Consider the following 15,189-nt stretch of genomic DNA (forward strand, 5'->3'; position numbering starts at 1 on the left):
CCATATAGTAAAATACTGCGTCCAAATCTGTTCAGTAGGTAGGTAGTTATTAGTTTCATAAATTCATAATATCTTCACGATTAAGCTACGTTTATGTTATACTAGCTTTCCGCCCGCGGCTTCGCCCGCGCTTTCAAAGAATAGCACGCATAGCTCTCGTTCCCGTGGGATTTTCGGGATAAAACCTATCATATGTGTTAATCCAAGTTACCCTCTATATGTGTGCTAAATTTCATTGTAATCGGTTAACTAGTATTTGCGTGAAAGAGTAACAAACATACACATACACATACATCCTTCCTTACAAACTTTCGCATTTATAATATTAGTAAGATTAGTAGGATCTTCTTAATCTTCATTCTTCATTACGCAAAAAATTACAAAAACATTGTTTGATGATTATTCGGCAGCGGAAATAATAAATAATGTTAATGTGTTAACTAAGTATTAACATTATTTATTATTGCCCCGTTTGATTTACAGCTGAATTTTTCCTTTATATTAAACTAGATTTCCGCCCGCGGCTTCGCCCGCGTTTTCAAAGGAAAACCCGCATAGTTCCCGTTCCCGTGGGATTTCCGGGATAAAACCTATCCTATGTGTTAATCCAAGTTACCCTCTATATGTGTGCTAAATTTCATTGTAATCGGTACAGTAGTTTTTACGTGAAAGAGTAACAAACATCCATACATCCATACATCCATACATCCATACATCCATACATCCATACAAACTTTCGCCTTTATAATAGTATTAAGACTAGCTGCTCACTCTGGACTGAAAAATATCTATCAGTTAGAGCATAAAGTATTATTAACAAGCGCTTCTTGCAGTTAACTGTTATTTTAGTGGTAGATATTATTATTTTATTAGAGTTCCTATTTCCTAGCTGTATAAGGAGAGTATATTTATAAAAAACATACGCTATCAAGGTGTACTTTTTTCCACTTGGCATCATAGGACATTGATAACATGAAAACACGTCATCGAGATAAATGCCTCCCTAAGGTAAGATTATGCGGCAAATAATCCAAATCTTTCACACCCGTAAACTTCTAACAGATCAATACAATTTATAATCGTAAATCCACAATTAGGCATGCCTTGTTGAAATTAACGGATGTCGTCACGCCACTACAGTCGCATCTGTGCCATGAAATTAGAGTATAAGTATTCTTTGCATGAAATCGCGGCGTGAATGGCGAGCAGCCATTCGAAATTTTTGGCTGTATTCGGCGGAAACTTGACAAGGTGACAGCTGTCAATTTGTAAAGGGCAAAGGGCGCGAACGATTGGCAAAATATAGTAATGACAAAAATGAATTAGTTTCGTGATGTGTGTGGCTGGAGTTAATTTCTGTACATATTAATTTAAGTGATGGTTAGATATTTTAATGTAATAACTATATAACCCAGTTCTACTCCCAGAACTCTTTCTCTGGTGGTTTAGTTTTATTTCATTTTAATGAATATAAGATCTGTCCTCGTACCTACCATGTTTGAAAGCAGTATTATTTCCAAAGAGGAAAAATGATAGCGTTATACATATAGGTTGTGTAGCGCCGTCACTTTCCCACACTGGTAATAATACTGCTATAAGGTCAAGTGTTAGGAAATATTGGCCGCAGGCGAAAATCTAGTAAAAATAATGTGAAGTTATAAACTTTGTTTAACGAAGTTACAACAAAGGTGCAATTTATTGATTTAATAAATTGCAAATGAAAGGCCTTAAGTCGATACCTAGCTCAAGAAATCATGTTAATCATCCAATCTCTACATCCAATACAATTTGTATTATAAATTACTTTTAAACATAATATAGCCTTTTCTTACCTTTGCCAACTGTTATTGAACAAAAAGCAGTTTAAGAAAGGAATCGAATGACTATAAAAATGCAAAAAGGCGGGGAAATAGAATTTGCAAAATTCAAATTCCACATTCAAATGACAATCACGTACCGACTCGGTTTAAATTTCTCACATTGGTGCAGAATTGTGAATATTAAATGTTACATGTTTGTTGTCGATAAAGTTTTATTGCTTTTAATAATCTCTTATTATACAGCAAACAAGGATAAATACAAATTAGCTGATGCTTGGAATATAAGGGTTTGGTGTGAATTTTAAATAAATATATGTAAAGATACTATGGGGGGCCAATTGGGGATATAATAAAACCCGCCTTTTCTTAATTCAGTGGACTGTATTTCTTCTTAATAACGATGTACAATTTCTTGATAATAACGACGCACAATTTCTTCTTAATAACGACGTACAATAGCTTCTTATTACTATATACAATAGTAGTAGGTACACTGAGCGACGACTGTTGACCATGAGACTTCTTGCTTCTTGCTTCTTGCTGTTGCTCAAGTGATGAGCTCTTGACTGTGCGGAGTGGTGTGTGTTATGCGGTCAAAAGTCGTTTCTCTTATACAAAACTATAGGGATTACTCCCGACGGTGGGTAAGACGCCGTACCCCGTAGGCTAGTGGTGCATTTTTACACAGTATACACCCGACGGTGGTAAAAGTGCCGCGTGCGTCTAACAAATGAATTTACTACGTTATACTTTACATAGACTCGATATAATAATAAAATATAGCAAAATAACAACGTACTATAAACTCTCTAATTACATACAATAATATCACATAAAAAGATAATCAAAAACACACTATAAAACGTTACTCTATTCTACAATAAAAACACACGAAGGAACTTTATACATTAAAAAATACTTAAGACATGGTGAAACTATTTACAAGGGGTTGTCGTCCGTAACATCCTCCCCCCGGCGCAGAACCTCGGAGCCCTCATTTAACGGGAGGACGACTAACCTCCTAACGGGTCGCCTAAAAATCCCCCCCTTGGTCCTTACGTCGGCGCTGCGCACCACCTTGTCCGTCCCTTCGTACACACGTTCTATTTGCCCTAAAGGCCACACGTTGCGCGGTAATATGCCGTCTGTTATCAACACCACGTCCCCTTTCTTGACGTTCGGTGTCGACCGTACCGCGTCTCCCCTCGGTGTAAGCGTAGGCAAATACTCCCTCACCCATCTAGCCCAGAAAGCGTCGGCTAGCGCTTGCGCAACCCTCCAAGCCCGCTTGTCCAACCGGTTACTGGAACCTATCACTGGCATACCGTCTGCCGTTCCTAGTAAGAAGTGGTTTGGAGTTAACGCTTCCGGGTCCTCAGGGTCGACTGAGACGTGCGTAAGCGGTCGCGAGTTTACCGTAAACTCGACCTCGTTCATTAACGTTTGTAGCACTTCGTCCCGGGGTGCCTGCTCGTTTAATACAACCGTCAACGCGCTCTTAACCGTACGGATTTGCCGCTCCCAGCTACCCCCTTGGTTGGGTGCGCCCGGGTCGATGAACCTCCACTTTGTTCTTTTTCCCAGTGCGCATCCTTCCAACTCTGGCAGCCACTCTGCGTAGGCGCGCCTTAATTCGACGTCGGAGCCGCGAAAGTTAGTACCGTTATCGCTCATTATAACCGCTGGCCACCCGCGTCGCGCGGCCATCCTACGTAGTGCCATTATGGCTGAGTCCGTACTCAGGCTGTGTAAGATCTCTAAATGTATCGCGCGCGTTGTCATACACGTGAATAGCATTCCCCACCGTTTCTCTCTGCGCCTACCTACCGTGACCGTCATCGGGCCGAAACAATCTACTCCTGTACTCGCGAATGGACGGGAATACATGTCTAGTCGTACCCGCGGTAGGTTGCCCTTTATGGGCACACTTGGGTTGCGTCTCTTCACCGTGCATGTGACACATTTACTTATAACCGATTTTACTACTGCGCGTATACCTATTATCCAATACTTTTGCCGTAAATTATTTACTACGTGTTCGCGACCGATGTGAGCGTTTTCACCGTGTTCTTTAATGACGATGAGACGTGTGAGCGGGTGCTTGCCGTCGAGTAGGACCGGCCGTTTTCTTAATTCAGGAACGTCGGCTGCGTTAATCCGTCCTCTCAAGCGCAATAGCCCGTCTTCGTCTATACACACGTTCAACTTAAACGCGCGGCTAGTGCGCGGGACGCCTCTGCCGCACTCGAGCGCCTTGATTTCATCTGCGAAGCTCTCTCGTTGCGCCTGCTTCAACAATGTCCGTTCTGCCTGTTCCATCAACGTTACGTCCATAGTTCGTATTTGCTTACGGCATTTAGCGACGAACAATAAAACGCGCGCTAACGCCCGGGCGCATCGGGTATACGTTGAGAACCGCGTTACGTCTATCAACGGTGTTACTACTGTCGCGTGCGCTACGATTTCGCATGAAATTGTTGTTGGCTTTCCTACGCTCTCTTGGGGCCACGTCTCGGGCGATTCTAATAAGAATCGCGGTCCCCTAAACCAGCTGTTCGTGCTCGTAAGTGCGGTATTTCCTGCTCGTGTGGCGGCGTCTGCTACGTTCTTGTCTGTTGGTACCCATCGCCACTGCTTTGCGTTTGTTAACTCGGTGATCTCGGTGAGCCTGTGCGCTACGTACGGCGTGTATCGCGCGGATTCGTTCCTAATCCAATGCAGTGCTGTCTTCGAATCGCTCCAGAATGTAGCTTCGCACGGTTCCCGATGCTCGCGCATAATTGACTCCGCTAGGCGTGCGCCTATTAGGCACGCCTGCAGCTCGAGCCGCGGTATCGTTTGCGCCTTCATGGGAGCTACTCTGGCTTTTCCTGCGATCAGCGCCACGGACACGCTGCCGTCATGGTTCACAAATCGCCAGTACGCGACCGCCGCATACGCCTGCTCGCTCGCGTCGCAAAACACATGTAATTGCCTACTTGCTATCTCTTTCTTTTCATAACAGCGCGGCAACCTCAACGCTTCTATGTACCGTATATCTGATAACCATTCGCTGAAGGCTTCAGCCTCCTCGACGGGCAATGGTTCGTCCCACGCGACTTGTTTGCGCCACAGCCCCTGCAACATAATCTTGGCTGTGACCGTATACGGGCTCAACAAGCCGAGTGGGTCGAATAACGCCATAACCGTCGCTAGCGCCTCTCGCTTGGTTGGTACGCGTTGCCCGTTCTTAATGTCGCCCGGAATCCTATTCATTGCCGTATTAAATGCTAACTCATCGCTACCCGATAACCACAGGATGCCTAACGTTTTTTCATATGCGTGGGCGTTGGCACCTAGCTCACGCGGAGCGCCGGCTCTATCCTCTCTACATACAGGTGCGAGTAACTCCTCTATGTTCGCGCTCCATCCTGCTAAATGGAAGCCCGCGCGTTCGTAGACTTCTCTAACCTCCTGTATGGTGCGGGCGGCCACTTCCGCGGAGCTGAAGCTATCCAGCCAGTCGTCCATGTAGTGATTAAGCGTGATGGCCTCGTAAGCTAGTGCGTGGGATTCTTGATGATCTTGGGCGCATTTATTACGCACGCTGTGTGCTAAGAAAGGCGAACTCCTCGCTCCGAATATCATGGATGTCATGACGTATTTCTGCGGCGGACCTACTCGGTCGTCCCCTCGCCACAGAAAATGCTGCACCGCCACGTCTTCCGGACGTATTTTTATTCGCAAAAACATATCTCTTATGTCGGCCGATACTGCTACGGGTCGTTCCCGGAAGCGAAATAATACGCCGTTGAGCGATTGTAACAAGTCGGGCCCATCCAATAATACGTCATTGAGGCAGCGGCCTCCCACGCGCGCTGCTGCGTCGAATACTAGCCGCATCTTACCCGGTTTGTTCGGGTTCGTTACCGCGAAATGCGGTAAGTACCAAAGTCGCGTATCTAGTTCGTGCGTCGCGTGCGTGCTGCCTTCACACTTCTTGGCGTATCCTTCCTTGATGAGCCTGTCTATTTGCGCCGTATAATCCGCTTTAAAAGACGGCGATCTATCCATTTTCAACTCGATTCCTTGTAATCGTCGCCGGGCCGCTTCGTAGCTAGGTGGCATTATTATATCGTTATTCTTCCAAGGCAGTCCCACCTCATAATGCCCGTCCCTCAGCGCGACCGACGATTCGAAGGCTCGTACCGCGCGTTCATCTAACTCGCACGGTTTCACACGCATTGAAATACCTAACGCGTCTATTCCGAAATGTGCTTCCACTCTATCGCGCAGGTTTTCGTCCTCTGTGTTACTTTGAAATTCCTTATCGCTCACGACGTGTAACACCCTCTCATCGTCCCGCGTTATCGATCGGCGCGGCGCGGTCCCATGAATGACCCATCCTAACTGGGTAAGTGACGCCGCCGGTTCGTCATTCCCGCCGACCAATAAGCGTCGCGAAACGATTAAGTGCCAGTTGTCCGTTCCAATTAGTATTTTAGGCGTCGCGTTTTCGTAGCACAAGTCACGTGACCTTAACGATGTTAGGTGCGAGTGTACTAGATACTCGGCTCGCACCGTCTGACTACCGATACGCAAATCTCTCATCGTATGCGCTTTTATTTGTTTGAAATCGCTCTGGCCGCGGCCGCGTATACTAATCTCTACTTTCCTACTTTCGTTCTCATTCGTAGCAGACGAGATACCCCTTATACTTAGCGGCTGCGTTGGCCCCTGTGCGCGCACGATGTTTGCGAGTTCATCGTCTATCAAGGTGACTGTGGACCCTTCATCCAGTAGCGCGTACGTCTCTACTTCACCGCCAGCGCCTCTGACGGTGATAGGACAAACTTTAAGTAGTACTTTACTGAGAGCCGTCGTGGCGTGGATGGACGCCGTATGTACGGCTACGTCCTCGCTGTGTTCACTTTCACGTTCGCTATTTTTCTTTTCTTGTAAATGTAATAACGCGTGATGACCTTCCCGGCACTCTTCCGTGCCACAGCGTTTTGCTTTGCATCGAAAACGTCTGTGTTTGCTATTCAGACACTGGAAACATACGTGTGTCTCTTTCGCCCATTCCCATCGTTTTTGAACTGGCATCGCTAATAGCTTTTTACACGTAAACGTCTTATGCTCCGCCCCGCAACAAAAGCATACGTCCTTACTCTCCACCGCCGCGGTGGCGTATACTTTCATCGGTTTGCGTTCGTTACGTTGTGCCGGCTCGTTATACCTACCGATGCTTCGACCGCCTATAGCGAGCCCCGAGGACGCGAAAGTGTGCCTTAGACTCCTATCCGCCTCTCGCATAAGGAAGCGTGATAGTGTCGTAATCTCTGGCTCCGCGTAATTTCCATGGTCTTCCGCATAATCGCACCAGCGTGACCGCATGTGCGGGCTCAACTTGTCTACTACCGTTCGCGCTAACATCGGGTTTTGCAAGTATCCTCGCTCATCTAGACACGATATTATCGTAACTATATTTTGCAACTTTATCGCGAACTGATTTATTTCGTTGGGCGCGGTCCCTAAACGCGGCAGACGCTTAATGTCCTCTAAAGCGCCGTCTATAATAACCTCCGGTCTCCCAAAACATTGCTCTAATGTCTTTAGTATAACGTCCGGGTCGTTCGCTGTAAACAATAACGCGGATACGGCTTGCCTCGCTTCTCCTTTTAAGCAAGACCTTAAGCGTGCTATATTCTCGCTTGCCGTGAACCTATACTGCGCGTTTGTTTCTACATACGCTGCTTTAAACGGTAGCCATTCGCCCGGGGCCCCGTTAAAGCCTGGCAACTCCATAGCTTGCCTTGATGTCGGTCGATTCCTCGTTAGATGCTCTAACGTAACCGCGAGTTTTTCTATATCGCTCTGTCGCCGCGGCGACGGTGATCGTTGGTCCCTATGCCTATCCGGTACGCGACGAGACGTCAGCTCACGAATCCCTGTAGTACTCCGCCGTGCCTCTGGCGAGTGGTTCCGCGGCGTCTTCGCCTCTGCTCCTATCGCGGCTCTGGGGATTTCCGGCTCCCCCCGTGGCATGCTTCGCTCTAACCAATCGTTCACGCGATGTTTAATAATCTCTCCCTCAACGCTTTCCCTATCCGTTTCTTCCCGAATATCGACGACGTCCGCCTCGAGTCGTTTTCGTTCTAAATCGGCCTCGATGCGTAGCTCTTCCCGCCTAAATGCAGCTAGCTTTTCCGCGGTTTCTAACTCTCGCCGTTTGATCCTAGCCGTTATGCTCGCCGTCGAGCGTTGTGATCTAACCGATGGCGCCGCGGTGCGCCTAGCTTGCGTTCCTACTATCGTCGCGGGTGTCGTCATCGCGGGTGTCGTCGTGCCTACCCCAACGTGTGTGTCCGGGACTTCAAAGGTGTCGGCCGATGCCGACGCAGGACCTTCGGCGTGTACCCTATTCGCGTCCCCCGTAGTCTGACTGCGCGTTGTTGGCATCTTCTTCGGGCGCTGGTGCCCCCCTACCTGCCTAACTGGCCCTAACAGACCTTCAGGAGGGCTCGGCTCGCACCGAGATATGCTCCTTCAGGGATGGAATATAAGGATAGGAAAGGGAGGGCCTACCCGGCAGAGAGTGCTGGAAAGTACTGGGTGCTCTGTCACCGGCGGGAGTGTCCGGTGCTTTTGGCAGTACCTACAGTCCGGTCCCAATACCGTCCAACACCTTACCGGCGTAGCAGTGCTTTTCGGTTCGACGCCCGTTGCGCCTTTCGACTGAACCGGCAGTGTCACACCACGCACTGCACCACTGTCTTGCAACAGCGTTAAGCTCTGAATTCACAGCCTTTGACACCGTTAGGTGCTGTGAATTAGAGGCGCGGTGAAAACCGCGTTTTTTAATTGAAGCTGGATCACCACGATGCCGCTGACTCGCCGCGCTGACTCGCTGCGCTGGCTTGCTGCGTTGCTCGCTGTGCTGGCTCGCTGCGCTGACTCGTTGCGCCGCTCTGCACTGCAAACGCCTGCCCGTCGCACCGTTGGGTGATCTTGATGTTACTTGGGTCTCTTCGGTCTTCAACCAGGTCTTCTTAACGCTCGTACCGGTTTCTTATTGATCCGGCTTCCGAAGGGCCAACCTCTATGGGGGGCCAATTGGGGATATAATAAAACCCGCCTTTTCTTAATTCAGTGGACTGTATTTCTTCTTAATAACGATGTACAATTTCTTGATAATAACGACGCACAATTTCTTCTTAATAACGACGTACAATAGCTTCTTATTACTATATACAATAGTAGTAGGTACACTGAGCGACGACTGTTGACCATGAGACTTCTTGCTTCTTGCTTCTTGCTGTTGCTCAAGTGATGAGCTCTTGACTGTGCGGAGTGGTGTGTGTTATGCGGTCAAAAGTCGTTTCTCTTATACAAAACTATAGGGATTACTCCCGACGGTGGGTAAGACGCCGTACCCCGTAGGCTAGTGGTGCATTTTTACACAGTATACACCCGACGGTGGTAAAAGTGCCGCGTGCGTCTAACAAATGAATTTACTACGTTATACTTTACATAGACTCGATATAATAATAAAATATAGCAAAATAACAACGTACTATAAACTCTCTAATTACATACAATAATATCACATAAAAAGATAATCAAAAACACACTATAAAACGTTACTCTATTCTACAATAAAAACACACGAAGGAACTTTATACATTAAAAAATACTTAAGACATGGTGAAACTATTTACAAGGGGTTGTCGTCCGTAACAGATACTTTTAAAGCATGCAAACAAATAAATCCCTAGCGCAAAGCTTGGATAAGTTCAACACTGTTCAAAAATTTTATATTTTTAAGTTTTTTAACTAAACGGTAGATACATATATAACGACTTCGACTAATGATACAGATTAAAGTAATTAAAATAATTGAACAGATGAAAATTTAAAATTAACATTTAAATTTAAATCTTTCCGATAAATATGTACAGGATTGCTTTCTCTTCATCTGATGCAGTATGCCTCTTATTTTCTTATTGGAAATCACAAAATTTTATTGAACGATTTATCAACCTTTTTTTGCTTACGCTTATCGTTTTAGTACTATCTACATACATATTCTGCGCCTTACCTTTTAGTGGACACTTCTGCAGCGAATATTTGCTATCGTCTATACGTGTGCGGTGCGTCTGTACAAAATAAGTATATGAAAAAATGTGTTGCTCACAGGTGTTGCTGGCCATCGGTGACTTAAAATGTGATTTTTAACTTTTTAAGAGAATAAAATATTATATCTTCCTTGTATATAACTAAAAGTAATATTATCTGTGTACAATTTGCATCAATAGACAGTAATATACTAATACTAGCGGTCCGCCCCGGCTTCGCCCGTGGTACATATGAAAAATAGATGTTGGCCGATTCTCAGACTTACCCGATATGCACAGAAAATTTCATGAGAATCGGTCCACCCGTTTCGGAGGAGTATGCAGACTAACATTGTGACACGAGAATTTTATAAATATATAAGATAAGATAAGATGTAAAGCAAATAGACTAACAGGATATAAAACATTAGTTCATCAGATAACATCTAGAAGCTACCCACTAACGTTAAATAGGGCGTCAGTTATCGACATACGTGCCTCTCGTCACGATCTAGTGATGTCCGTATCGATAAATATCGATTCAAATACACATATTAACAGTTCACGAACGATTTAACTTCGCCGCTCTTCGAATCGCAATCGAATTTCAAATTCCGAACGCGAACATTGGCGGGAACTCGGTTTTATGATTACAAAATTATTAACACATTGATATTGGAATTTGAACCTATTCGCTATAGTTATAAGATACAATTTTGATTGTTCGTATTATAGAATTGTAGAGGTTATGTCAATGTTTTTTTTTACAATTCATTTCGCGCGCTCGATAACTGTCAATCGATGTCGTCGGCCATAAGAAATAAACGTATTCATTTGCAGCGATCTTTATGTCTTTCTTCATGGAAAATTGCACATTGCACACGGGAATACTAAATTCGGTGTCACATTTGGCACTTTGAGTTGGTTCTCGGAATTTGATTTAAGCTATATTGTGGTGTGATGTGGAATAATAATCTGTTTATGTGTTAGGTACGAAGTTGTTATTTTTATGTGATAATGTCTGGAGGGTCTGTTTTCGAATACATTATGTAGGTATTTAATATTTATCTATATGTGTACTTATGTTTATTTCTTCGCCATGCTCTATAAACGAAATGTTGTCATAGGTGCAGTCGTTAGATTTTTTTAAACAGCGTCTGGGCGACAAGACAAGGGTATAATAAATGTTATAAATACATAATAAAATATAAGGCTTAATGACGGTTAAGGAAGCCTTTCCTATACTTTATTTATTGATATTTCTGCTGAAATTTAAGAACCATACGTACAGCGCAATGAAAATCTGCAAAAAATGCGTAATACAACGGTAATGATATTATTTTAAGTTGAATTGCTAATTCCCTCCCATCTAATAAAACCAACAATCGCTAAACAGTAAACACACCAAAACTGCACAATTCGCAAAAAAAAAGTAAATGTCAAAATCGATGTGTCAGACGTCATTTGCTCCTCGAATGGTCAATAAAAACTGATAGCCGCTACGTCAGTGTCCCGCCTTATTCTTGTTACTGGACTGTGGGGTGCGAGTGGCGTTCTTTTTATGGAATTGCCTATGATATTCGAATTTCGAATTTATTTGTAATCTGCGGCTGTAGTTGTCAAGCGATTTGGCGGGAAAAGAGCTATAATATTATTTTTATGTAATTTATTTTTGAAGTTAAGTTACTGCGAAGTTTATTTTGAATTACCTAGGTACCTAATGGCAAAGCGCGCCAGCTGTGGAAAACTGAAGATAAACTAAACAGATTAAGTGGTAGAGTAAATTAAAATTATAAGAAAATTATTTTTATTTTCAAATGCATCGCATACGCTATCTTCATAATCATATTAATAGGTATTTTTTATTCTTTAAAGGAAAATTTTATAATATCTTTGTACACTTATCATCGGTAGATAACCAATACAATTATTTTATAAGTTTATCGTATTATAACATATTGTTTATTTGTTTATATTAATTTTATTCCGAGTCAACCGGAATGAAGTCCCGGCAAGCGGCTGGTTATTATATACGAAGAAAAGAGGTGGCACTATTATAATAAACACTATCAAGAGATTCTCCGACTTTCATAAGTATTTTAAAATATTGATTATTTCTTTGATAAATATTAATTCCTCTTACAGGCAACGACTCAGAAGCAGATGACGACACACCACGCGAAAGCAAAGCCCGTCGACGTCGAACAGCATTCACATCAGAACAACTACTTGAGTTGGAAAGAGAGTTCCACGCTAAGAAGTATCTTAGTCTCACAGAGAGATCACAGATCGCATCTGCACTCAAATTAAGTGAGGTCCAGGTAAGTTAGTGATGAAAAAGAAATCTACGAATTGATTAAAACACACTATACACATAGACACACACAACAATTACTAATTAAAGGACTTTACGTACGTTTTGATAATCAATTGTAGCAAAATACACACACTCATACCGACACACACACATATGACACTTACACACACCTACACATAATATGTCATCATTTGTTTAAAACATCACTTGCCGTTACAACTGCGTTCACGTCGGAACAACTACTGAGTTGGAGAGAGAGTTTCATGCTAAGAAGTATCTTAGTCTCACATTTGTCTATGGTCTCACGGAGAGATCACAGATCGCGTCTGCACTCAAACTTAGTGAAGTACAGGTAAGATGGAAGAAGGTGCAGGATGATTAAAAACTTAAAAAAAGCTTTTGCAATCAAATGAATACAACACACACTGCACATGCGTTCAAACTTATTGAAGTCTACGTAAGATTTTGTTAAGGAGAATCACTTGACACTAATTATCTATTAAATAACACATAGGTAGGTGTAAATACACTCACACGCATATGTACACAAACACAAATAATTTTGATTAAGTACTCATTAAAAGTAAAAAAGGCACGACACTTGAAAAGCGCCTACTAACTGAAGTAAAACACAATACACACAAACAATATTGAACTATCAGTTAAAATTATCAGTCGCTGTGCTTATTATTAAACACATACACACATAAATACGGACACACGCACGCACATACACTCACACACATAACAGTTATGCAAGTTAATTATATTTTAATTGAATAACATACATACACATGGTACACACAGAAATAATTGACCACCAAACACCACACACGCACACACACATAAATAATATTTAATTATTTATTTAAAACATCACTTTCTATTACGGTGCATTTCCATCAAACGAGCGAATGCTCATTCTAACCCCACTATGTCAAATTATTTTAGTGTAAACAGGGTGTAGACTCTACGCCGTAGAGCATTCATTCGTTGTTCTACTTTCTTTTCTACATTACATAGAATACAATACATTCGTTGTTGTACATTACATAGAATAGAATATTTTCGAAAGCACTTGCTTTCGAAAATATTCTATTTCATAAAATGCTATGTTCCAACTTCTAATACTGAAGAACACTGAATACGAGTTTTCGTTTACACTATAAAACATCACGAAATAATGCTCTTGCTCTAGCTCTATGTTCGCTTGATGTAAATGCACCATTACAGGACAATGCTTCAATAAGGAATTTATATTTTAATTAAGATTTAAAAATTTAAAGCTAAATACAGTTTACCAAATATCTACATTTAAGTATTATCCCTTACTAACAAGAAGAAAAAGATCTTTCATTATTGCATTAAAAAGCACAACATCCATATAAAACGCCAAGCGCAAAACTATTCTCTTTTAATATAAAGTCTCTATTCCAGGTGAAGATATGGTTCCAAAACCGTCGAGCAAAATGGAAGCGAGTTAAAGCCGGTCTAGCCTCTGGAAGCCAAGCGAGTAAATCTGGCACAAAGATAGTAGTCCCCATTCCTGTACACGTAAACCGATTCGCTGTTAGGACACAACACCACCAAATGGAGAAACAGAATTTACAATTTAGACTAGAAAGAACCCAGCCTTTGCCTGGAAGTTTGCTGCAATCTCAGACGTCTGCGTTCTTCAATACGAAGCAAGAAATATCAAGAAATTTATATGACGGGAATCCGTTACGGCATTTCCAAAGCTAGCTAGGTTATAGTAGTAATATAATGCATTTGCCTGTAAAGATATTAAATATTGTGTGATATGAGTTGGTTGTTTTATTTTAAGCTACCTATAATGCGAATAACCTAGTTTATAAATTCAGAGATATTTTTGCTGTCAAAAAGAGTAAGGAGTAATAAAGTTCGTAAAACCGCTGCACTGATTATTTTTGTAAAGCTTCTGAAATAAGAATATGATTTTTAAGTCATCTTCGATCATCAGCTAATTAATTTTAATTACAGTCTCTATCATTTAGTAATAAAATGAAAAAATAATTGACTTGATAATAGAAGCAATTCTGATTGTTTTATCTATACTTAAAAGAGAGAAAAGAGTTTGTTTCTCTGTTTATCATGCTTATCTCAGGAACTACTGTTCCGATTTAAAAAATTCAGTGTTAGATTCATATTTAATAGAAAAAGGTTTATAGAAATCACGCTTCTACTAACTTTACACTTATCAAGAATCGGTGACAATACAATAATTTCATCAGTTTGTTTTTTGAAGTGAAAACTTCTTTAGCGGCGTTGAGCACTTTTTCTGTAATGGGTATAAAATCTTAAACTCGCGTCAGGACACGTGACCTGATCGAAAAAGCGTAAGACTGATGGATATCAAACATGCTCAACGTTAATAATCAAGTTTTCACTTCTGCCGGCACTCCCGGAGTGCAACCCGTCTTTTTTTTTAACTGTATATCGATTATTACTTATAACAATAAAATTGCTCCTTTCTCGAAATATATCAAAAATAAATTGCCTCCATTTAGCTATATAATAGCAGATGTGCATTTAATGGGTGCGTCGTACTAATCTCTGGGCGGAGTCGGGTGACACAGCTAGTTATTGTTATATCGATACCAAATCACTGGCAGTGTGGGCTGGTTGAGGTACGAACATTTATTTATTCTACTAGACAGTAGACTTCTTTTGAATCATTATAACATAGTTTTATATTTACCACAAGCAATTTACTTATTAAAATAGATCTTTTTGATTCGTCATTACATAGATTTACCACCAGAAAGCAGTTTCTACAGAGAAGACAGCAAGAAACTGTTAGAACATTGCTGTTTTGGATGTAAGGTTACGTCTATGATAAGTAGGTACCTAATTTATCTTTTCTTTATATTTTTAACATGCTTCTATTAGCTACACCTGTTTTGTAACCTACTTTAGACTCGATTTTGACCCAATT

General features: G+C 42.1%; 1 protein-coding gene across 2 annotated transcripts in view; it reads left to right on the forward strand.

Annotated features, from left to right (window-relative positions):
* Positions 1-14,038, forward strand: part of LOC149476280 (uncharacterized) — a 30,480-nt gene extending 16,442 nt beyond the window's left edge. Inside the window, exons 2-4 of one of the 2 annotated variants that reach the window (XM_089712329.1) lie at positions 12,062-12,210; positions 12,559-12,585; positions 13,671-14,038. In XM_089712329.1, the coding sequence (XP_089568455.1) occupies positions 12,062-12,210; positions 12,559-12,585; positions 13,671-13,976 (482 nt within the window). In that variant the 3' untranslated portion in view covers positions 13,977-14,038. Of the gene's footprint in view, positions 1-12,061; positions 12,238-12,558; positions 12,586-13,670 lie in introns of both variants that reach the window. The other variant, XM_089712327.1, reaches the window with a different exon arrangement.
* Positions 14,039-15,189: the final 1,151 nt, after the last annotated feature.

The sequence above is a fragment of the Colias philodice genome, chromosome 28, assembly GCF_061535455.1.
Source record: "Colias philodice isolate Cphi_HAF_F1 chromosome 28, ilColPhil1 Martin Lab GWU primary, whole genome shotgun sequence".
Lineage (NCBI taxonomy): Eukaryota > Metazoa > Arthropoda > Insecta > Lepidoptera > Pieridae > Colias > Colias philodice.